This window comes from Anolis carolinensis, chromosome 1 (genome assembly GCF_035594765.1).
Source record: "Anolis carolinensis isolate JA03-04 chromosome 1, rAnoCar3.1.pri, whole genome shotgun sequence".
NCBI lineage: Eukaryota > Metazoa > Chordata > Lepidosauria > Squamata > Dactyloidae > Anolis > Anolis carolinensis.
The window spans coordinates 45673131-45699162 of record NC_085841.1 but is presented as its reverse complement, the minus strand read 5'-3'; the positions used below and the strand labels follow the sequence as shown (position 1 = coordinate 45699162).

The 26032-nt window shown below is 36.8% G+C and overlaps 1 protein-coding gene across 4 annotated transcripts in view; it reads right to left on the bottom strand.

Annotated features, from left to right (window-relative positions):
* Positions 1-26032, bottom strand: part of kif6 (kinesin family member 6) — a 210390-nt gene that overhangs the window by 60691 nt on the left and 123667 nt on the right. For all 4 annotated transcript variants that reach the window (XM_008125901.3, XM_062973564.1, XM_062973572.1 and 1 more), the window contains 2 exons: positions 16568-16676; positions 7593-7648 (listed from right to left, as the gene is read on the bottom strand). In XM_008125901.3, the coding sequence (XP_008124108.2) occupies positions 7593-7648; positions 16568-16676 (165 nt within the window). The remainder of the gene's footprint in view (positions 1-7592; positions 7649-16567; positions 16677-26032) is intronic.

Below are 26032 nucleotides of genomic sequence, written 5' to 3'. Positions count from 1 at the left end.
TTTTGGGCTGGTATAATTCCATTACAAAATGATGTGTAGATAATTAATTAAAATACTATGTCCTCCAATGCACATACTTAGAGTATAGAAGATGGACTACAATTTCCATTACAGGTTAATCAATATGAGCACATCCAAGTACAGATATAAAAACCTACTATTAAATAAGAGTGGTATCTCAACTTCACATCCCTCTGTGATGCCTTTATAGTGCTAATGAGCTGTGATGTCAGTTAGAGAGAATAGGAGATCTAATCTTGAACCATAGCTTCCTAATGCATGCCTATTGCTGAATTATACAGCTATTTCCTTCCCAACCGATCAGAAGTCATTGGGAAGAAATTTGCACAGTTTTCTTCTGGTACTGAATACCCTGAAGGATTTCACAGGAATGTTTTATAGAGGAAATATGTGTTTGTTGCATGGGAGAACCATGCTTTCTGCAGAGAAAAATGTTTTCTACATAGAATACACAATTTTCTGCACAGAAAACCTACCTCTGTAGAGTTTTTTTGTGCAAGAATAGCTGCGGAAATAATCCTGTACAACACTTCTGGATGATTGAACATAGGGGGAATACTGAGAAGGAATGTTTTTTTCTCCTGCAAACTTTATTTGTCATTGCAAATAATGATTAAATAATCATGGATTTATTTCCCAGACAACAAGGACAACTTTTTTTAAAGCTCTGGACACAATACTCCTGTTGTCATAAATAAATATGGGATTGCTTGTGGTGGAGCCCAAACTACTAGCCCAGGCAACAGAACACTTCAGAAATGATACAGTGATTAACAGAGACAAAGTTGGAGGTAATGTGGATGATAAAACACAAAAAAGCTATCACAACAAATCTGTAATAAAATTAGGAGTTGATTTCAATACCATGCATGCACACAGCTTTTTATGTAAACAAAAGAAAGATATGAACAAACACAAGTATTTGTTCAAGTAAAACTGTTTTTGTAGGAAATATATGTTTTGATCCTTATCCACTTAATAGCTGCGGATCTATAGACCGTAATAAAGTTTATATACTGTATATATTTTGTTTTGATCCCAACAATTTGATGTGCAGATAAAGTAGCCCCACTATAGTTTATCCAGGTCAGGCTTTATCTACAGTAGGGCCCTCACTTCTAGGTGGCACTAATGGTTCTATGTCCTCATCTAAACTGCCATATATAATCCAGTTTCAGAATGCAGATTAACTGCATTGAATTGAATTATATGGCAGTGCAGACTCATATAATCCAGTTCAATGCAGTTCAATCTGCATTATATCAGTCTACCCTTACCATATAATCCAGTATAAACTGCATTACAGATGGAGTCTAAATTGGAGCCTAAATTACAGTAGATGGAGTCTAAATTACAGTAGAGTATATTTCAAATAAACAGCAGAAAGAACTTCTTGACAGTAAGGGTGATTTGACAATGGAATGAATTGCCCAGAGGGGTGGTGGGGTCTTCTTCTCCAGTTGTCTTCAAAAAGAGGCTGGACATTTACTTGCTGAGATTGCTGTAAATGGAGATCCTATAGTAAACAGGGGACTTATGGAGTCGCTTTCAACACTATAATTCTATGATACTCAGTAAAGCTCAAATAAAACTGAAATTATAACTTGGAACATCTCTTTCCCTAGCCAATTATGATGTTCTGATGCCTCACTAAAGAGACTGCTAAAATATTCCCCCAGTTGATACTTTATTTTATTCCAAATTTTTTATTATTCATTTAGAGATAAGTGCCCATAAAAATTTGAATGCTCAATCTCCATATGTTCTGGAAAAAGGTTCTTTGGGAAAATTAAGGAATTCATTCTGCATGCAGTTGCCTGTCATTAGACCTGTGATAAATCTGACCATTCTGGACACATATTCCATACAAAGATATGGAAAAGAAATGAAACTAACAAAATGTGAACACATTTTGATTAAAGATGTAACATTATAAAGATTACAATAAAAAATAAGAGGAAGAAACATGGATGAGAAAAGATCTATTCTCCACTGAAAATTTACTTAGCAAGGCCACTGATTTCCATTTATAGTTATAATTTCAGATTACAAGTTCCTAATTAGCAATTGGTAGAAAAACAAGCTCCCCCCTCCCATTTTGTTTGGGTTTAGCTTCCTGTTTGAATCATTCCATCTGTATAAAGTGGCATGGGATCAAAATTAACAAGAAGATATACAAATGGATTGAATGCTTCAAGAAGTGGCAAGCCTCATAGCTAAAAATATTTATGTGGGCCATTGACAGTTACAGTACTAATAATTACTATAACAATATATTGTATAATGTTAACATAATGAAGAGACTTTAAGTGGAAGTTTTTTAATCCAAACTGGATGATTAGTGAAATAGCATGGCTAGTGTAGGGTTAAGGCTAAGCATTATTTGTGGCAAATTAAGCATTCATCTTTCATTCAGATTCCATCTCTACCATAATCTGTCCATGCAGAAGTACAACCCTATGCATATTTACTCAAGAGTTGCTGTTGTTATTTATTCATTCAATCACTTCTGACTCTTCGTGACCTCATGGACCAGCCCATGCCAGAGCTCCCTGTTGGCCATCACCACCCCCAGCTCCTTCGAGGTTAAGCCAGTCTACTTAACAGTAGACTCCATTAAATACAATGGAGCTTACCTCCAAAGAACCACATAATGAGCCTCTTACAGAACAGTACTGTTCTGTATGAGATTGTTGTACAGATTTCAACCACAAGCTCTTCAATAATTTTAGAATATCTTGAAATGGATTTGGGGACTGCTGCCCTCAGAGTTGGTTCTCTGATGCTTACGTAGTGTATGTAAATTCTCGCCCCCACAAGTTTTTCAAAACATGTTTTATCCCTGTTTACTTTAGATTGTTACTTTGTACCCACTGCTTTAGCTTTTATTTGTGTGTGTGTTACTTATTTCTAAGTACAAGTAGATATAAATGTATTAAGTAAATAAGCAAACATTCAAGCAATGATCCAGTGTTGTATGTTTGCTGGATCCCACTACTGTTGTCAGAATCAGTAACCTTCCCTCTTTTTTTGTAGTCCTGTGCATTCTAAAACCTTTTGGTGCAGGTTTTGGTGCTCAAGAGAGTCATAGGAGTAAGAGAAAAAAGTCCCAAATGACATGCTTTACCTCTGAATGACTAAAATTATTTCCCTCCTGCCTAGCACAAAATTGTACTGTTACTAGGCCAGTGGCTCTTAACCTTTTTGGAGACATGGATCACTTCAGAATTTGATATAATGTATGGACCTTTTCTCCAGAAAAGTAGATTCAAAACACAGTTTTCAAAGTATCCTGAATGACAGCACCTTTAAAGAACTCTGTGAAGCCCATCCTGAATTAAAGCTGAAGAAGTTCTAGACTAAAGATCCAAATGTTTGTTTGTTTTTGGTGTAAACATACATGAGTGCAATATATTGATAAAGACACAGAGAACAAAAGGGGTGGATGTAAATCATTCTGAACTTCTTAGAGAAAGGGCAGTATAAACATCAGATAAGACAATCACATTCTGAGTCATTTAATTATCTCAGCAAGAATTTTTATGGGATCCTCCTTATTATTCTATAATATAATGTCACTCCTACATTTAACCCATTGTAATGAATTTTAAAGACAGCGTCTCTTCTAAACTACCTACATTCCTTGTGAAACCTTCGTGTAACTCCTGGAGATGTTTCAAAGCTAACTGACTACACATGGATTTTAAGTCATTTTAATACTTCAGTACAGTGCAACATTGAAATTAAACAAATCTATTTTGACTCACTCTTATCTAAGATTCTGAAATGATGAACTTATACTATAAGAATATTCTGTCATGGGTCATTTTCCTAATATAATAGGCCCCAACAAAGCTGTGTTGACAGCGCTAATTCTGCATGAGTTAAGGTTTAATTAAGTAGGAAAATGCTGCCTTTGTATTTTATTAAAACAATTTTGTGAATTCTGCCTAGGCATGTTCATAGATCACATGAAGTCATTTTCTTAAATGTTGCCATACGTTATAAGAATCTGTCCTGTTCATGATGTATGTTTCCAATGAAAGCCCAGAGCTCTTGCAAGAAAGTAGAAACCCATTACAATACGATTTACACTAGTATTTTGAAATATGCTGACCCTGAGGGGGAAGCTTCTTTACAAAATCAAATATCAATACAGAATTATAATGTATGGCAAAGGGATACATATTAGGGTATAACTGTCAGTAAAGGCAAGTAAAAATTATAGAAACCAGTCCTGGATAAATGCTGCAAAAAAGAAGGTAGAAGATTGGTACAGAGATAGCTAGATGTGACAATGAAGACAAATTCACTTATCAGGAATATTTTCTTCCATCTCTCTTTAGCTAAATGTGTTGCAGCTATCTGCTGATCTAGAAGGGTTTTTCTGCATTTTACTGCCCATTTATATGTTGGTAAAAACAAACAAAAAGAAAAGAAAGAAAGAAAGAAAGAAAGAAAGAAAGAAAGAAAGAAAGAAAGAAAGAAAGAAAGATGTAAGTTAATGGGAAATCATAGTTGATAAATTCATAGACATCTTGCTTTGGAGCAGCCTCCCCTAACCTGGCAGTTTCTAGATTTGTTAGATTCCAAATCCTACTCCTCCAACCCTCAAATTAAACTGTGGGGTTTGTAATACACGCTGTCTTGAAACTCTTGAGTTTGGGGAAAGCAATTTAGCATACAGAAAGAGTCAATTTAATGGTGCAAATAAGAAATTGTTCTACTTTGGATTAAAGATGTCAGACACTGTAATATTCTAGGACTTCATTTTGAGGCAAATAATTCAGGATGAATGTAACAAATGCCCCAATATATTAAAAATTCCCCAATGGCACTGTTAAGTTTTCCAACAAACATTTCCATATAGAGCTATGATTGCCTTGATGTAATATGCAAATCTTTTGCCCTATCTAGACCATTCACTTTTTCCTCTTATCTTCTAATTTACCAGGACAGCTTCATCATATATTCATGATCCTGACTTTATTTCACTTCCTTTCACATCATCTTTCAATTTGGGTTTACTTATCCTACAGAGACAAGATCACCAACCACAGATTTTAGGAAAAAATACTTCTGAATTCTTCACATACCACGTGGATTTACAAATAATGAATAAATAAAAAGACTAGAGGCATCTAAACTCCAAACAGGATATTAATAGCAGGTGGGAACACCTGCGATTTATTCCATATGATTTCTTTCTTGTGACTCCAAATCTCTTCTTCAATGCATATATGAAGGATGAGAGTAAAGCTAGCAATGGACCAAAGATGATTGAAGTAAATGCACCTTCTTGAAGCAAGGGAGTCAAAATGAAGAATAACGGGAGATATGAGAGGTGGTTTTGAAATGTTAAGTATAGAAACTACTGCAAAGTGAGGAATGTATCAGACTCTTAACACAGATTCAAGAATTATTCTCTCACTGCTCTAGTGATTTCACACTATACAAAGCAACCGAAAATATATCTGACTAATACAACATAAAGTACAGAATCTGTGTTTAATGCACAAATATACAACATTTCTAGACAGTGAGGTGACTGCATTATTTTCTCTAAGGTTGCTATTAATACAATGTATGATGACCATCAGAAATGGAATTTGTAGTTGTATCATAGCAATTTTTAGCAATGCCTTTGTATCCTGTATGAACCAGTCACAATTCTTAAATAAATAAAAGTGACCAAGCCCTGTGTTGTTATTGTATTTTCAAAATGCATTACTTTGGGAAGGCCTACTTGAAATGAAAGTCTGCTTCATCTTGTCCTCAATGTCAATTATATTATTCACTGAGATTTGAACTGAATAAGAGGAACAGCTGCTTCTTAAGAGGTTTTGGAATATCAATTGATCCCAGTTAATTTGCAGTTAATTTGCACTCTGAAACTCAATTATATAGCAGTGTCGATTTTTATAAGCCAGTTGAATGCAGTTCATTTGTACTCAGAAACTGGATTATATGGAAGTGTAGATCCAGCCTAAGTCAGACATCAGGTTGTAAGAAATCTATATTTCTCTGAAAACCAATTCGGTCCATAGGCATAGAGCGAAGTGTACTTTCCCTTCTACAGTACATACAGAGTAACTCTCTTTTATCACTGACTATATAGATTCTGCTCCAGTAACTCTAGTACTAGGAGTTTAAGATTTACAAGTGAGAAAATGTCCTTTCATGCCAGGAAGTCTAGTGGATAGAGTAATAGATTTATAGTATAGGGCCTCTCTGCTCTAGTTTTACCATCATCACATCTAAGTTCCTTTTTTCTAAAATGGGTACTGCAATTTGCAAATTGTAACTGCTCTATAAAGTATTATCAGTAGTGATGCATTTATTCATTACCACTGGATTCTCTGGGCGCTTTCAGACAGCGCCAAATCTGGGTTTTCAATGGGGGGAGGGTAAAAATCCTGGTAACTTCCTCATTTTAGGGTCTGTGTAGAAGAGCTGTCTGATCTGTGAGACCAAAATGGTCAAAAAGATCTTTTGGTACATTAGTAAATTCTCACACTGGATTTCACTTCAATTTTGCAAGATTTGGATACTTTAGTTTGAAAAACATCCAGCAATGAAGATAGCATTGAAAGCTGTGCCTACTTCCTCGGGAAGAAGCAGCAATGGATCATTTGGGGAGGAGCTGCAGTACTGCAAAATAATGGTCACTACTATGAAAAACTGTAAAAATAAAATATATGTGGCAGATATTGAAGCTACAGCCAATCGATGTCTGTCAGCATCACTATAAATCATCAAGACTGGTAAAATGGGTTCTCCATTGCATTAAGTGGCTTACCAAAAAAGTCCTCCAATGACCTTTGTGGTGCAGAGTTTTGTATTATTAAGTGTTGGCTGGAAAAACAGAAACTAATGTGGAAGTTATCTGGCCTTAATTGTGCACAATGGGGCAGCCAGGAATGTTTGAATAAAACCAAAACAACAATAAAAGTATATTAAGTATGTAGCTGTAAGCCACAGATGCCTATAATTCTTGCAATTGGGTTGTTAACTATAATTCTGGCAGGTTAGGTTCCATGCATGGCATAATGAATGATGCTCTGAGCAGTAGTAAAAACTAGTCACACTCATGTTCTTGGTTCCTGTTGTCTATCCACCTAGTACATCTGTCTTGGTTCAGATGAAGAAACTAAAAAAAACCCAATTTCTTTAGATTTGGGGACTACAAAAATAGGTTGTATGGCATTAGCATTGAAAGAAATAAATGAAACTGAGCTTAACATGTAAAATCTTTCAGATAAATATGTGGAATCACTGAGGAAAACACAGGCAGTAATAACTGTATTTTTGTGACCGGAATTTATTTAAATGTTTTAATAAACACAGAGAGAATTAACCTAATATGTAGGTTCTATTGCCTATACAAGAAAAATGGAATCTATTCTATTATTCACTAAAACCTATAACACTCCAGTATGGTTTTTTTTTTGTTTTGCTTTGTTCATACCATCCATTTCAGCAATTTTAGTGTTGCTTTAGCTTTAAAGTATGCAATAATTGCAATTCTAGCATTTTAAAGAAGAAAAATAAAGTTGAACACAGTTACTTACTGATCTTATTTCGTATTTCGTTTACTTTTTCTCCGAGTGATTTGGCTTCAGCAAACCTAGCAATAAGAGCAGTAGAATAATTAGGATTATTGAAATCTAGAAGTTGTGTTCTAGAGATTAACGCTGTTTATTAGGTGAATTTTTCCTTTAAGTGAAAATGAATCTGGGTTTATTGATTAATAAGAATATGAAACATTTAAACAGAAATAACTGCAAGTTGCCCGTTATTTCAATCGTGATTCATGAAGACTTTTTTTTGGAAAAACAAAACTTTATAACTGAACAACATTTCTTAACACTCTTATACTGATAACCATACATTGCCTACTGGAAGCTTAAAAAAGTATAATTTTATTTTATCACACACATTTCATCACACATTTTGTTATGTTAGCAGAATCAACTGTTCTGTGGTTCTTTTTCCTTATTTTGTTTTAGGCAACCATTTCCTTCTGCTTCAGATTTAGGATTGTATGGTAAGATATCATTTCACCCTTGTAGCATGCCATCAGAACAGACTATTTGAGTACTGTGATAGTCTTATAACTGAAATCCTTCACTTCCCTCATCAGAATTAATTATGTTTTAAACCCCATATTAGACTTGTGTATGGATTTATTTTAGATGTTTGCCTTTGGCTGTTTCGGCTTGTTCGGCTTATTCAGAAATCCGTAATTGAAAGGATCCCATAGCCATTTTTTTGTCTGAAATGGACCACACGGCTGCCAATTACGGCTACTTTCAGTTTCTATTCGGGAACATACAGCACACAGAGAGGATGTTTTGTTCTCACAAGGCGTTTCTCTGTGAGCCCTGCCTGTTGGGCCAATCAGAATAGAAGAAAGCCATGGTGTGTCTTACACAAGCTAGGTCTATTAAATGGGGGGTGCACCTCCATTTTTCAGTTACATCCTGACTATAGAGAAGTGGTTCCCAACTTTTTTTTGACCAGGGACCACTTTGATTTTTATGTTGTTAATAGGGACGACAAGGTACAAGAATAATAAACTGGGTTAATCTAAAAATAAACTTTTAAAAAACAAATACAGTTAAAATAGCAGTTCAGCCAAATTGCACAAGCCAACCCCATACAGTTGGTTCTCTGTATCAACTGATTCTATACAAAACACTCAACCAAACAAAGCTTGAAAATATTGCCCCTGCCTCCCTCCAAACAGATCACTGACTTTGTCTTTTTATGCATCGTATATAATGGGATTTGACCATCCAATGATTTTGTGTCCATAGGGACATCAAGGGCCTACATCAAGGGCCCACTTTAGTCTTGCTTGTCATTGCTTTTTCTTCTTTTAAAGAACAGTCTAGCAAATCTTATATTACTTCTACAAACATTTTAATAGAAAAGCAGAACATCCCTCTTTTATTTACTAGTGGGGAAAGACAACAGACACCAGAATCATCCCCAACCCTAAGAAACAGTCCAGTATGCTTTCTTGGGTAATTTTTGATGAGGAAATACAGGATAAAGTTTGTTTAAAATAAAGAACTAGTACATAGACATTTATTTCCAAGCATGCTTCATCTTTTCATTTCCAAAATCATTCTAAACAGATAAAAGGATGAAAACCACATATTATTTTGTTTATTGGATTATTAATGAAAAATAAAGTTTTTCACATGATTTCAGTTTTGGTATTCTTGCTAACAATAGCAACGAGTGGACACACTAGTGTTCTTAATGGAAAAATAAAATGGTAACTCTGGATGCTCTGGGAGAAAATATCTGTGATTTTGTAAGTTGGTATTTCCTTCTATGCTTGAACACACCCAGTTAACCCTAATGTTCCTGAAGAATGCTGGAAAGAAAAGAGAGGCATCTTCTGACCACTTAAATGAATGGATCATGGCTTGTTTTGCATGGATATTAGGGATATTAACCCTATTTCTGCGACCAGTTTGTTTATACATGTATATTTACATGCATGTATTCTAAAGGCAAGATAAATGTTCGGAAATCTTTTATTCTCTTTATTCTGAAATCCATCTTCTGAAATATTCAGCACTAATTTATGAGTTTTCTATGATACAAGTTGTCACTCCATCAATTTTTGGCTTTGAAATGCGAACTGAGATCTGAGTTACGAGCTCCCTTAACAAAGCCCTCCAGAGATGCCTAAAAGGCCACTGTTGCCTCTGCTGCCTCCTTTTTGCAAAGACAAGGCATAAGAGGCATCCAGAACATGTGTGCATACAGTCCTCCCCACAACTTGAACACGTATTCTAATTTTAAAATCCTGCAGAAAAACCCCAAAGAAACCCAACTGGCTGGGAAGAGCCCATTTTATTGGCAGGAGTCCTTGATTGACAGGGGAAATTACACACCCTGAAACCTGAGTGTGACCCCCTCGCATGCAGGAGGCCGTGAATGATAGGGAAGCTTACATACCCCTTCCGCTCACATGCAGCCCACTGGGCTGACCCCAGACACCAACAGACAACAGGCAGTGGCTGCAACACCTCAGTTCCACCGTGCAACCTCTGCTGCACATGCCTTTGGAGCTGCTCCCAGATCACCAATCATAAGCAGAGCTGGGATGGGGGGGAGGGGAGCAAGGTAGAGTGGTCTCCAGTAGCATCTTCTCTGATCTTGAAGGGGAATACACATAATAAAAATTGGTGTGGCTTTTTTGGGTGGGTAGCTGGAACGGATTAACACCATTTCAATTAATTTCAATGGGGAAATTTGATTTGACATATAAGCAATTTGAGTAATGAGCTTGGTCATAAAACAAATTAAACTCGTATGTCAAGGTATCACTGAATATAAAAACCACTGGAATACACAATGCAGATATGGAAAACTATTTCTAAAATATAATCTATACATTTTCTGCTGATACAAGAGGTTCTAATCTTCATATTTTTACATCTCCAAACTTTCAGAAAAATCCTAAAATATAATTCTTGTGGCAAGGCAGAAGAAAATGATCTAGTTATTTCATGGCTGCACAAAGAAAAGCCAATAAAAACACATTTCCAGCAGAAGATGGCAGATTCCATTTTTATTTGAACCCATGATGGTTGGAAGCTGGCAGAGTAATCCTGCCAGTCTCTATTACTTCAGTTTGCAGTGATAACTGAGTCAGTTTACTTAAATATCTTAAAATGTTAACACAATCAAGAGTTAATTTGATATAGGTAGACAAAAGGAGAAAATAACTCTTCTGCAACAAATCACAGATATCTGCAGGATGACACATTCTATTATGGTTTTTGTGGCTAGGACAGTATCCTTGTCATGAAATTCTGACTGAGTATCCAGTCATGTATAAACATCCTTGCTAGCAGACCTGGAACCAAATCAGATTTGGCAAGATTTGGACTAAGAGAAGAAACTGGAAAAACCCGCAAGTTCCATTTTTGTCTAACAAGACTAGCAATGGAAAAAAGTGGAAAATAGCACTTTTCCAATGAGAGGCACACATTGGGTGTCTTCTTTCAATTAGTCAGTTTTTCTTTCAAGCTCTACACAGCTAGCATTTTAGGTCTCCACGCCCTTATTTCCTGATGCCTACTTGCTTTACCAGATGAACTCAACATGCATAATTGGGCTATTCCGGAGAGATTTCCATGCACCCTATTTGAAATGCAAGGAAAGGGAAAGGACTTCTCATTTCCTTGCATTTCAAACAGAGGACATGGAAATCTTCCCACACTGAAGACAAAGGGAGAACATTTGTTCTCCCTTTTAAAAATACTTGATTTCTGTGGCTGATGGGGGACCTTGAAAGGGATTCCTTGCAAGCCATGAAAAGAAGGAAGTTTATTCAACACACGATTAAGAGAGAAAATTAACAAGATTAGACTATATATTGTTCTCTGTTAACTTTTTTAAATCTTTTGCAGTCTTTCCTCAATGCAAAGTGCTGTGTGGGAACTCTCTTACTATAATCAGCTCCATTGGGCATATCGAAGACCAATGTGTTATAACAGCTATTGTTTTCGGCAAGTGAAAGTGCCATTGCATCATACATGGTCAATTCTGCGGTTGAATTTCAGAAAGACTGGAGTAGGTTGTTAAGACTGGAGTAAGGATGTTTACACCTTTTTAAGAAGAGTTCTTTTTTCCCACAGCCAAAATGGAAGGGGGAGGCATGGGGGAGGCATGGGGGATATGGAAGATCAAAGGTGTACACTTGTCACCAAAGGGTCTCATGGAACTCAGACAGCAGGTAATTCATTCCAATCTTCTTCAGTTGAGATATATCCCAAATATTTTTTTTTATTTGTGAAAATGTGCTCTAGACCACTGCTTATTAAACTGTGGGTCCTGACCCCAAATAAGATTCCTTTTAGCTCTATGTTGGGATCACAAAAAATTGGGAACAATGAAAGGTTTCTGAACACTGCTCATTTACACAAATCAACAATGTGCAGTGTTTATAGTGGACTCTGTGGAAAAGAAAAGACAGATGAAAGGGCACATGATAGTCATGTAAATACTGGAAAGAATGCCACGTTGAGGAGGGGGCAAGCTTGTTTTCTGATAATCTGGAGACTAGGAAATAGAGTAATAGATTCAAATTGCAGTAACAAAGATTCCACCTAAATATTAGGAAGAACTTCCTGATGGTAAGAGCTTTTCAGCAGTGGAATATGCTACTTTGGAGTGTGGTAGAATCTCCTTTTCTGGAGGTTTTTAGTTGGAGGCTAGTTGGCCATCTGTCAGAGATGCTTGGATTCTGCGTTCCTGCATGACAGGGGGTTATACTGGATGGTGCTTGTGGTCTCTTCCAACTCTATAATTCTATGATTATTGGAATTGTTGCAACACAGTTAATATGGCTGCCTCTCTGGAGTTTGTTAAGGAGTTAGAAATAGCACTTAGCTGACAAGATTTCAAAGGGTGGGTTTTATTTTAGTATGAGGTTTTGTCCACTATACACTCATAAAATAATGATGGCTTTCTTCAGGCACCTTCTGCAGAGCAGTTACTTGTGGTATACTTGGTCTGGATCAGGCAAGAGGATCGTGGGAGGTGTCAGTTGATGAGTGAAATTTTATTGCAGAAGGCTGGCTTAGGTGACTTTCCAATTCTATGATTTTATGATTAAGGAAACGAACAAGTTGAAAGCCATTTGGATACAATCTTGAAAGAAGATAAGGTGCCTGAGGAATGCTACTGAGGTTTGGAGTAGCAGACTATGCCTCTGCACCACAGAATAGCAGAAGGAAATCTATAAAAAGGACCAATGCAGATTTTTCCAAGTGCTACAAGACATGAATTGCTCTCGTGGTCTATGATAAAATTCACCCAACTTTTAAAAAGAGGATGGGGACCAAAGAAAATACAAATCTATTTAAAAAGTAATTGTGAATCAAGTGTCAAGCATGACATGGGAAACGGTTATCACACTGCATATAGTAATTTTGGCATTTGAAAGGTATACATTTAAAAGAAAGTTAACTTTAAAATGTGTTGTATATATAATCTTTACATAGCAATTTGAATGCTGGGTCACTGAGTTTCTAGACAAGTGGTGGTTCAGCAGCTATGTTCCAAATTACAGAGTAGATCTAAGAAGAGTTTTTGAAAAAGTGTGATGTTTCAAACTTTGTTCACTAATGTTTTCTGCAAATAGCAACAGCTACAAAATTGCTTGGACTGTTTTGATACAAAATCTACAAGGTAGATTAAATATTCAGAACTATTGCATGGGCATTTATCCAAAAATTTATCTATTATTTGTAATGAGGTCTGTTTCCTAAAAGATAATAAGATTATAATCTGCATGCAATTAGATTCATATGATATATTCAAATTATTTTACTTTTTCCAGACTTTTTTGCTTGGGTTCATCTCAAATGCTTTGAAAACTGGAGACATCACCATTAATATATTGCAACCCAGGAATGAGAAATTATATCTTTTGAAAAACTTTTGCTTAAACTTTGCAAAAGAGAGGCATAAGTGCTCTACATTTTAAAGAAAGCACACACATACCCATACATTACAAGGAGGAAATATTTAAATGGAAACAAAAGAAGATATAATGTTGAAATATTTCCCTCAAATATTTTTGTTATTGTTGAAACATAAATTTTAAAGAGACAAAAGTCAATAATAATAATAATAATAATAATAATAATAATAATAATAATAATAAAACTTTATTTATACCCCGCCACCATCTCCCCAACGGGGACTCGGGGCGGCTTACATGGGGCCATGCCCAGAACAGTACAATATAGCAAAATATAAAACAACATATCACAATACAATAAATAATCATATACACTGCAACACAAAATCATATATATATATATATATATATATATATATATATATATATATATATAACACAGGGCGGGCCGCATGAGACACTTAATTAAAACTTGGGGTGAGAAAAGGATAAGAATATAATCACGGAGACCAGGGACATAAGATAAAAACAATCTAGAGGGTAGATGATGGGGGAGTAACAAAAGAAGTGTGTAATAGTTACTCTCCGAAAGCACATCGGAAAAGCCAGGTTTTTAAATCTTTCCTGAAGGCTAAAAGAGTGGGGGATGACAAGATAATGTTTGCCTTGTAGAATAAAACTTTTACAATGCAATCCAAAGGACAAAATACTGATTTCAAAAAAGAAAAGGAAAAAAGGCTGTTTAAAAATTAGCTATTTTTCATAAATAGATTATAGATTAAATTATTTGACCTGAGAATATTAACTGACTGCAAGGGAATAGTCACTTTAAGTTAAAATGCTCATTAAGACTGGAAATTCTTTTCAACTATCATGTTTGTTAGGAACGTCAAACTTGTACCACTTGTACCACTATCAATTGCAAACTTGCCTGAGCTAATGGGTGGACTGTAATACAAGTATCTCTTAAATTGTTATTTTGCAATAGTTATTTTAGCTAAAGAAACATTTAAAATGTAGAGTGCATAATTGTTTGTACAATATGTTTAGCAATGTGTGGATTAATCCAAAATACATGGTGCTGAAAACTATCTTTACAATTTCAATCCAATATAGAGTTTAAATTGTAAAAATAGGTTTTGCACAAACTTTGCAATTAAAATGTAAAGTTGAAAAGACATTAATAAATGTGCATTTAAAGACATATTGCATGTACATATTCTGCAATTAAAAACAATTCCACATTAATATGGAAAAGAATGAATGAAAATGTATGAAACTGACCCAAACCAGTTGTGAGCTTTTTAATTCTAATTCAAGCACTAGTTACACTGATTGTCATATTAAGCTACATTTCTATATTGCGTATTGATACGTAAAGGTGCTAGAAAGGCTAAAAGCTTATAAGAAATTATAACCAACATTCACCATGTTTGTTTGCTTATCATTATTAGTAACAACAACAACAACAACAACAACAACAACAACAACATGAAACAAGCTTTTAGTCTTTCTAGGTTACTTTTAACATGTTTTCTATATTTTAGTCAGTGACTTTGCTGCAGCATTTTGCAATGGCTACACAATTAGCCCATATATTGTTCATTGTTGGAGTAAAAATAGGTGGGTTTTCAATGATTTAACAAAATTGGTTTACAGACTGCGCTGAGTAATTTCCATGAGTGACACCTTGTCACATAAGGAACATGTAAAAAAGTTAATTACTCATGAATTATTAAAATAATTATGAAGCATTTAGGATTACTAGGCGCTGTACAGAATTAAAAACAAAACACACTTAGGATCTAAAGCCAAACCTAAGACTCATTAAGAAGGAAATTACTGTCACAGAAATGAAGCTGAACAGAGTTAATTCCTCTCTTTTGAAAAATGTCCAAGAACAACATATGGCCCTAGAACATAAAGGGGCTCTCCTGAAGAGAATACAAACAATCAGAAGTATGTAATATGGAAATATGAATGACAATATGGTCCGTAGAAGTACCATTTGTATCAATGTGCTACATGGTTAAAAGATGGCAAAATACTGTCTTTTCTATGACCTGCTTCTGGTATTTGTCCCATTTTCAAAGCTCTTTCGATTATGGGCACTTGGCATCTTTGAGTAAATACTTTATCACACGCAACTACAACATTCCTAGTATTTATTTATTTATTTATTTATTTATAGCATTTATATTCCGCCCTTCTCACCCCGAAGGGGACTCAGGGCGGATCACAATGTGCACATATAATTGCAAACATTCAATGCCATATAAACATAGAGACAGAGAGAGACAATTTAACATTCTCCAGCTTCCAGCTTCCTGAGGTTATGCTCGATTCCAGTCACAGGGGGAGCAGCTGCTTCATCATCCATTGTGGCATCTTGATGGATACTTCCTCATTCCAAACAGGAGCTGGACGAGTTTTTTTATGGTGTCGTAAATTAGTTAAATTTGCCTCCCCGCAGAGCAGTACCTAAATTCCTACTTGATAGATGCAACTATCTTTCAGTTGCTTAGGTCAACAATGAGCAGGGGGCATTTTTATTTTAATTGTTGGGTGCTCACCCCGACACGGGCTGACCTCGAACTCACCACCTCTTGGTCAGAGTGATTTATTGCAGCTGGCTACTCAACCAGCTGCATCACAGCCTGGCCAACTCTCGCTATGCCGATTTTCCATTTTGCTAACACGTGTGTGGAAGACTTTCCATGGTGGAGCTACAATGTTCTGAGTTGCTGTACTAAAATAATGGTTCTTACCATATATCTAATTGTACCTATGTCTTGCCTTGTAACTAAGGGCCCTTCCACACAGTCACATAACCCAGACTATCAAGGCAGAATACCCCACAATATCTGCTTTGAACTTGGTTATCTGAGTCCACACTGCCATATATTCCAGTCAAAAGAGATAATGTGGGTGGGATTTTATTCAGCTGTGTGGAAGGGGTCATAGTCTACACATTCAGGCCATTTAAATCTATAAATTAGATTTAATCAGTTTCTGCATCCAAGCCAAAAACATGGGTTCCTACCCACAGAGTGTGTTCCCAGAGACTTTTTTGCTCATTATATATCTTACCTTACTTTAAGAAGCTGTTTATTGTCGTCAATGGTTATGCTATCGGCATGATCTCTTCTAAATATTTCAAAGGCTTCTTGGCATCCAAGTGACATTTCTCCTCTCCCTCCTTTCAGAGAACAAATAAGAATAAAGCCATTAGATGAAATGACAAGATATAGAATTTACTTTACTACTTTCTCAATATATTCAATAATTACCAAATCAACTAGTTTTTTACATAAGTGAAAAGCTTCAGACTAACTGGGAAAAAGTTTTATGGAACTGAAAGCCTGCTAACTTATTAACAGAGCTGACCCAATAAATATATCATCTGAACCATTCTAGTCCTTTTCTGTCTTTTTTAGAATCAATAAAGCAACCAGTCTTATAACAAGGAACTCGATTCTACATGCTGCAGAAAGTAAAAGACCATTTATTAATTGGGTGGTATAGTTGAAATGACAGATTTAATTTTGCTTCTTGTCACTTGAACATCCACAAGTCCAAATTCTTTGCATCTTTATTTTAAAAAATAGCAATTAGTATCTTCTTAATTAAAATCAGAGTGTCAAAACAGTGCAAATATTTTTAAAACCATTGGTATTTTCATGGAAGAAGGGCACACATTTTTCTTGTTTCTTCTCTGTAACTTACTATTTTGATTTACATACTATGTGCAATACAGTAATCCAATTAATAATTAAATTCAATTGTCCCACATTGTTAAGATTACAGATCAGCTATTTTCATTTCAAAGAAACAATCAAGCTTCAAGCTTAAAATATTTTGCAAAGAATTGTGTTGATAGGAATCCAGACTTTGGCCAATATGTTCCCAATACATGTTTTAATTCCTTCCTCTACTGCACCATCTAACTTTCAAGTAAACCTTCTTACTGGCCTAGCAGAATTGGCGCAAAAGGTAGAGCTGCCAGGTGCAGAAGCGATGGCTTTCCAAATAACTTCGTTCAGGCTCTGAATTCTTTGTTTTAAAATTGTTTTTAAATTTTTATATTGTATTTAATAGTTTTAATTGATTTTATGTACTGTGTAATTTTAATCTTGTGTAGGCATCGACTTACTGCCATTGTTGTAAGCTGCCCTGAGTCCCTTCGGGTGAGAAGGGCAGGATAGAAATGTTGGAAATAAAGAAATAAATTCTTCTCCAGCTGGAGAAGAATTAGAAAGCCCTGTTCCCCCTTTTCCAGCCTGGCTTGTTGAGAAACAGAGAGATAGGTGTGATTTACAATTTTCTCCTTCATCACACCCTCCCTAAAAAAGCTGCACACTGGACTGATTGTCTCAGAGGAAAGCTTTGAAAATCGACCCAAACATAGCAGAGTCCTTTATCAGTTGTCAGCAGAGATTTTACTGCACAGCCTAATCTTGTACTGCTCACTGTTTAAGAAAACTCTTTGTCTCAGTTTTTATCTAAACTCATAGTAAAGAATTTTAATCTTGTCACACTGCTTTATGTACAGCTATATACACACAGCACGACCCCCTGATGCCCCATCAGTCAATGGCATATGCAGAGATATACTCATGACAGATATCAGCAACAGATGTACTGTGAGCAGCAAGAGAATCATGGCAAGAGAAAGAACACATGCGTGCTGCCCTCTTTTATACTGATTGCTTCTCATAATTAACCAGGGATAAAAGTGAATGATGTAACCCTTGTCATGCCTGTCACATAATCATGAATCAGCTTCTTTTGCCTGTCCCTCCAGTTACATGTTACCACCTACTTAACCCTTAATAGGCTTGTGACTACATGTCCATTAGAACAGTATTTTCCAACAGTATTACACAATGGGGTTACAATCAATACAATTCTATCTAACAGTACATTATCTACTTAACACATATTTTTGCTTCTTCTCCAGCTGGAGAAGAGGAGAAAGCCCCCCTCCCTCCCTTCCCAACTGGCTTCTCCCTTGTCTCTGATCAGTTGGGATGCAAAAGAGAAACAGTGCCCTCCCCCCCCCCCCCCACACACACACACAGAGCAAACTGAACTGGTCTGTAGATTAACACTGTCCTATATCCCAAGATCTGATTCCAGGTTATATGATTTGAACTGGATTACATGAGTCTACACTGTTAAATAATCTGGAAAAAAGCAGATAATCTGGGATCAGATCCTGGGATGTAGGACAACGTAGATTCAGCCTTGGACAGTCTGCAGAAAATGCAACAGTTCTGCTTTGAGCTGCAATCTTATGCTAATAAAATCTAAGACGCCTGGCAAATAAACAAGTCAGTTTCCACTACTGCTCTTTCTCTTTAATATGCAGCCACAAGGGAATATTGGAAACATAACTAGTTGCATTTTAAGGCAGTGTTCCACATGTGAGCACTGCTATCATACTGTCGCACCTCAGAATAGTTCACCTTGCTATAGACACCCAGTCAGACACAGAAGAAAGTCTTTTAAAGTTTTATTGAGCAAAACAAATATATAAATCAAAGCAGGCAGTTGAAAGGGTTTTCAAAGTTGCAATAAAAGAGTCAATAAGATTCCAAATAGTTCATAAGTCATGAAAATCCATTAGTCCATAAACCATAGCAAAGCTAATAATCCATAAGGCAAGGCAGTAGTCAGTAGATCCCAAAAACAAGGCCCAAAAGTACAAAGATCCAGGAAAACTCTTCCTAAGCATGAAACAAGAACATCCACACAGATGAAGTGAGGATTTGCTTTGACAATGAGCTATCTGCAAACAGACACTTTTAAAAGCACCCAAGAAAGGCATTTCTTTTCCCAGAACTGGCCTCTTTCTTTCCCACCAGCCTCTCACTCCTTCGGACCTGAGAACCTCTCCAAAACAGACAGTCCGCCCTAGATAAATAAAGGTCTTCGTTATCGTTATCTTGCACCTGAACTGGGACCGAGCTCTCTCGCTCATTAACCGGGACTTGAGAGCTCTCTCACTCATTCTCATGGGAATGTCAGCCTGGCTGTTATCTATGGTTTCTGGGGTCAACAGTTCATTCTGCTCAAACTGCAGTTCTCCAGCCTCTGATTCAGCCTGCATTTCCATGCCATCAACTCCTGGCTCAACTGGCTCCTGTATCTGAAACCCAGAATCCCCTTCTTCATCCTGACTCTGGCTATACTGTGGCTGAGTCACAACACATACATACTATTGCTAAACACCCATTCTAGTACAGGTGTGTGGGAGCTTCATTAGCACATAAGTTCAATGGATTTTGTGAAAAACTTGAAATTTGAAAATAATTGCTGCTGACTCAAAACTGATGGTAATATGACTGTTGTGACTGCGCCTTCGGGGACTGTGGATGATGGTGGTGGGATCAGGAGAGGAAGGAAAAACCCTCGCGAGGAGGGCTCCTTGGAGGATTTGTACAGGAAGAGAATTAGGGAACTCAATGGGGAGTCTTCTGAGGAAGATTCAGATGGGTTTGTGGAAGAAATGGATGCTGGTGAACAGGTGGTGGCTGAGAAAGTGGGCACTGACTGGGCACGGGCACCGGAGATGCCTGGGGAATTGGGGCCCATGGATACTGCTGCACCTTGGGTATCTTCAGAAGCAGATCCCACTTGGTCTGCTTGGAGGAGGGAGGATGGATCCTCAGGTGTGCATGGTGTTGGGTGTGGGAGGAATGATTGGAATTCTGATGAATTAGGCACGCCCGATCCACGAGCCTTAGCTGTGTGGAGTTCTGATTCTGATTAAGGATTTGGGACACCTGCTCTTTGGGTGTTTGTTTGGACACCCAGGAAGAATTGGGATAAATTGGGAGTGTTTGGTCACTTCACTTTGCGTGTGACAAGGTGTTGCTGGGCGCCATTGGGATTCCTGTACGTGTTAAGAAGACTGGACTGGGACTTTGCTTCAGATGTAAGTTTACCTGGGTTGCTCTGCAATGGAGGGCTGGAACTGTGTGGGTTTTCCTGGACTGCACTGTTATTACTATTTTTAGCTGCGGTTGCCTTCGTTGTCTTGGCTCTTTGTGCCAATTCGTGGACCTTGGATTGATGACTACAGCCTCTGACCCTGGACTGGAATTCGACCCTGTTTCTGCCTTCACCCTCTGATTAGTCTACCCACGGCTCTTGACTTCTGGCTTGCTTCTGGACCCTGCTGCTGTCTCCTGCCCTGACCCTGGCTCAATCTGACAACGTCTCTTCACCTTGTCCCTTGAGCTTCTGGCATTACCTGCACTCCTGAAGCAGTTTCCTGCTGTTCCTGCTATTTTGACTCTGGACCGGTTTGATGACGTCTTTTGTGCACTGCCCCTTTAAATCTCCAAAGCCTGCTTGCTTGCAACAGAAAGGGTTTGGAACCATCCCTTCCCTTTTGCACTGGCTCTGACTCTGTTTGCAAGCCCGGTTTTAGTTTCTGTTTAGAGCCTTGTGCTTGTGACTCTTGGGAGTTTTTTGGGAAGTTTCCAAGTCTTCGTTTTGTTTTGGCTGCCTTTCCAAGCCAATTTAGTTTGTTTAGAGCTGAATTGAAGCACCTTTTGTTTTATCTGAACTATTTGCTTGGATAAATCCGGTTTGGTTGCTAAAGTATACTTTTTGATACATTTTTGTTTGGACTGCCTTTAAACACTGAAAGTTAAGTGTTTAAAGCCATCTTTTGTGTTTGTGCCTATTTTTTGGGCTATATCTTGAATAAACTCTGTTTTGCTCTCAAATTGGCGTCTGACTCTTGACAATGACAGTACAAGATGTATCAAAATGATGGACCCAATTTGAAATCTTTGCAACCACAACCTGCCCATGAATGAAACTTACCACTTGAAAGCATGGAACACAGAGTTTCAAATGATTGCCGCTAGATACTTTTCCCATTGTACAAACAGCCTCTAGCCACAACCATTTGTAAGATGATGACCCCTGCAACATAAGACTTAATGAGGTATTTACAATTTGAAGTGTTGTTTTTAGATTTGTTCCTGGGTCAAAATGGTTAATAAAATTTGATAACTTCATTAAACCATTTGTAACTTTTTGTGTAATTGTAATATGTTGCCATCATGAAATATAACGCTTTGAAATTGTATCCATCATTTCAAAACCATAGATTTCACAATTGCCATTATTACATGCTAACAGCCTGTTTCTCAAATTGTCAGTATGCAATATGCTCTTTGACATTGGCAGATCTACGCTAAAACATCATTTAAAAACACACTGCATCACAAGGTCTTATATTACACAGTTGCCATGTTGTGAATTACTAAGACTAGGGACTGTGCATTCGGAGAGGCACCTAGTGGCAATCCTTTGAAACTCTGTAGCCTGCCCTTTCAGTTGATATGAATTTTACTCATGGGCGGTTTACAGTTGCAGGGATAAAGTGATTTTAAATACAGTCCATTATTTTGAAAAATCCTGTATTTTAAATGTTTACCATGCTACTTTAATTTTTCAGTTTGTTTTGATATTTTTTATTTGAGTTTCACAAATATCCGCAATGGGGATAGAGAGATTAACTACATACAAAACTGCATACATAAATAACTAGATTCAAAATGCACTCCAAGGAAATAAGTAAATATTAAGTACAAACTCTTCACTGCAATCATACTTGAAAATGTTGGGTTTCATTTTACTTGGGAAATATGAGAACATGTAATACTAATAATATGAACAGGAAAATGGGAAAAGCAGTGTGGAATGACTGAGTGGGAAAATGCATGCAGTAGCACTCCACACATTTAAAATAGAATCCAAGAGAAAAATCTCATTACAATATTTACAATTGTGTAGGCCAAATGGTGTAGACCTTGAAGGGAGCTGGAGGGTGGTGACCACCAACAGTGAGTGTAAAGGACTATGAAAGTCTAAGGCTCTTTTAGGCAGGTGGGAATCTTTTTTATCCCATACGATTTCAAGCATATACTTGCAACAAGTCAGGGTCAGTAACATGAAAGCACCATTGTCTAAAGAATCACATGTTGTTACAGCATAGAAAACCAATGGGATTGCATGATGGTTAAGATGCTTGTGACGTAGACAACATTAGACAAATGGGGAAAATAATCTTTGTAAGCCAATAAGGATATGCTTGCTAATTTCTGTGGAGGTGATAAAAACCCTTGCAACCATTTTGGAAATTCGGACAAATCCTTTGATTGCATGTATGCATATATTTGTCACATTGCTATGGCCACGCAATAAATAGTTCTTTTGCAGTTTGAAGATCCAACTTTCGTGGTGTTTTTCCCACAGAAAAGGGGCCTCCTGCTTTTGACTTTGGATTAAGAGGAGTATTTTTTACATCTTTTACATCTTTGCCCCTTCAACACTATCTTCAACAGTTGCAATAATAACATATGATGAATCCACTTTCTCCTTTCCTTGAGCAGTTTAAACCTTTTTCTTCTATTACAACCGATGCTATCAACTGATCACTTTGGATCTAACTGGGATTGCTTCCCCTTACCACTCAGACTCTACGAATAAACCCAAACAAGTCACTTGACTTGCTTAATATGACACAACTGGAGATCTGAGCTTCCATGGTTTCCCTAACCTGGAACCAGTCTATTCCCCGTGACTCTCAGATCACAGAGTGGGATTTTAACTTCTCTGTGATTCCCCTGATCACAGACAGAACTCTCTTCAAATTCTGCTCTCTTTTCCAAGTGACAGGTGGTTCCGCCTACTTCTCCATGGCAACCTGCCTCAGAATGCTGAGGTGGCTACTCCTTTCATGCAATAACTATAATACTTACCCTTTTAAAACATAACCACACAGTTAAACATATCATCTGTAAATATTCATACTTCAGTACAGGGACCTTTGGCATCAGCTGGTTCATGATGTCACGAAGAGTCGGAAGTGACTGAATGAATAAACAACAATGAAGGCCAAATGGGCTAGAGGGCAAGGGCAGAGATAATGGGTTGATGCCAAATGAAAAATGAAACGTAATGTTTCCATCTTATGTTGGGTCAAAAATAAAACTATGAATTTTTCATTTGGAACCACTGAGCTTTCCCTTCCCATTATAAACAGTCTCAATCTGAATCCTCAAATGGATAGATTTTCCTCCATTTCTTCCAACAGGTGAGTATACCGTATTTAGAAATCCAAAAACTGAAATATTCAAAAATACAAAGCTGTCCACATGGGTGGCTGGGATAATTATATCTTTGTTTTCTGATGGTCCAATGTAAACATTCTTTAAAATATTGTGAATAATAATACCTTCAGGCTATACAGTATGTATAAAGGCATATAAAATATATCATAAATTAATTCTGACATGGGCTCCATCTCCAATATCTTATGTTTACACAAATATTTCAAAATCTGAAAAAAATCTAAAGAAGTTTTGGTTCCAAGCATTAGATAAGGAATATTCCATCTCTACATTAGCATACATGATGAAACATATCAACAATTTGATCTTAATGCCTAATTCTCACATAACACTGTCAATGTAAAAAGCAGACCCTCAATCTTAAGAGCCCTTAAATATTTTCTCAGAAGGCTATTTTAAGATTCTCCCCATCCAGCTTTGATTTAAAGGTTATTTAGTGGCTACTGCATGACAGCTAAACTGTCACCACTCCAAAGCATATATTAGAGCAAGGGAAGAGTTGGAGCCAATTAAAATGTCAAGGTTCAGTGGTTTCTGTTCATTTGTTCAGAACCTGTAAAAGTTTTTCCATTACTCAAACATATTGTACATTGAGAAAATTATCTCTTAACCTTCCTCTCTTTCCTCTAATGCTGGAACAACATTGCCCTTTATCCCAAGATCTGATCTGCTATCCCAGATTATCTGACAGTGTAGACTCTTATAATCCAGTTCAAAGCAGATAATCTGGGATCAGATCCCAGTATATAGGGAGTCCAGATCCAGCCTTAGTGAGACTCGCTTCTGGATAAACCTACATAGATTTTATTTACTTTTTAAATGTATGCCAGTATGTTATAATTATTAGAGCCTTGAACTGGGGCTTTGGTTCAACTCTGCAATGAACCATGAAACCCCACTGAGTGATCATACAGCAGTCACTTTGTCTTCAACAGATCTATGTCACAGGGTTATTGTTAAGGACAAAGTAGGGAAGGAGGGAATCATGAACACCACCTTGATCTCACTGGAGAAAAATTAAGGCATAAATATAATTGATAGAATAAAAATTAAAAGACTTAAAAGATGGACTATTCATACTTTTCAAGTTACCCCATCAGTTACATTCTCTTATATAAGAGTAGCCAGAGATGCAAAAGTAATTTTAGAAGCACTAGTGTTTAGCATAACACAGCTACAAACTTCACAGTTGCCTAAATGTCACATTAAAAAAAAACAATTAATAGGAGAGATGACCAATATTTTGATGTAGAGGCTTAGAATACAAAAAAATACCACAGGAAAGCGTTGTATTTTGGAAAATGCATACAAAAGAAGAACTATTAGGAGATGAGAGATGGACATCAAATCACAGTGAGACAAATAAGGAGTATAGGAAGTAAGTGTCTAGACAGACTGAGTGCAAGTCAGTTTGTATAAGACTTCGACATACTGAGGATAGTGATGGAGAGACTGGAAGAAACATACAGCAGAGTCAGCATAATGCAAGGAAATGCCACAAAATGTGTGAAACTTGATGAGCTGGTAGAAAGAGATTATTCCCCTGCTGGTGACCTGTCTTAGTTAATAGGCAATAAAGATTTATACAATTTTCAAATGATTTTCTCCCACACATGATTTTGTGCTTTCTTTTCTGTACCCTCAGCCTGGAAAATCCTCCTGACTTATTTAATTAGCAGGCTTTTTCTCTTTTCTTCCTAAAATCCAGCAAACAGAGCTAAAACTTCAATTTCTGGGGAAAATCCTACCTATAAATTTTTCCAAATGTCATAAAAGATACATTCACTTTCTGTCAGAAACAGGTTTGTTTGCATGTGTCAGCAATAAACACAAATCATAACTAGGAACAATTTTGAAACTTTTTCAATTAAATACTCAAGAGACATTCCATCAAACAACATTTCATGAAACTGCTCCATCAGTAACTGTCAATATCTTAAATACTTCAAAAAGAGCTAAATATCTCAATATTTTAAAAGCCCCAAAACAAGCCCAAAATGTTCAATGACACTGGCTATAGATGTAAACTCTGATTTCCAATGGAACGTTATGGTAATGCCCATCTAACACTGAGGAGGGGATTACTTGGAATTGCAGTTCAGCTAAGACAATTCTTAAGGAGGATGGCTTAAATTTTGTCAGATATTTGGCTCCAAAATGTTCGGATTTCATCCAGGGGAACCATGGGAATAATTTTATGTTTCTAAGTGACTGCAGATCCCTTCTTGAATCAGTCCAAAATAGCCAATCTCTTAACTGCTTTTTATCCATGTCCAAGACAGAATTCAACTCTGAGAAGGTGTAGCTATGTAGGAGATTTTTAAAACTTATTTTCCAATATTGATGGTTACTTTATTCTAAGTAACACACTGCTAGAAGACGGCTGCTTGACAGAGTG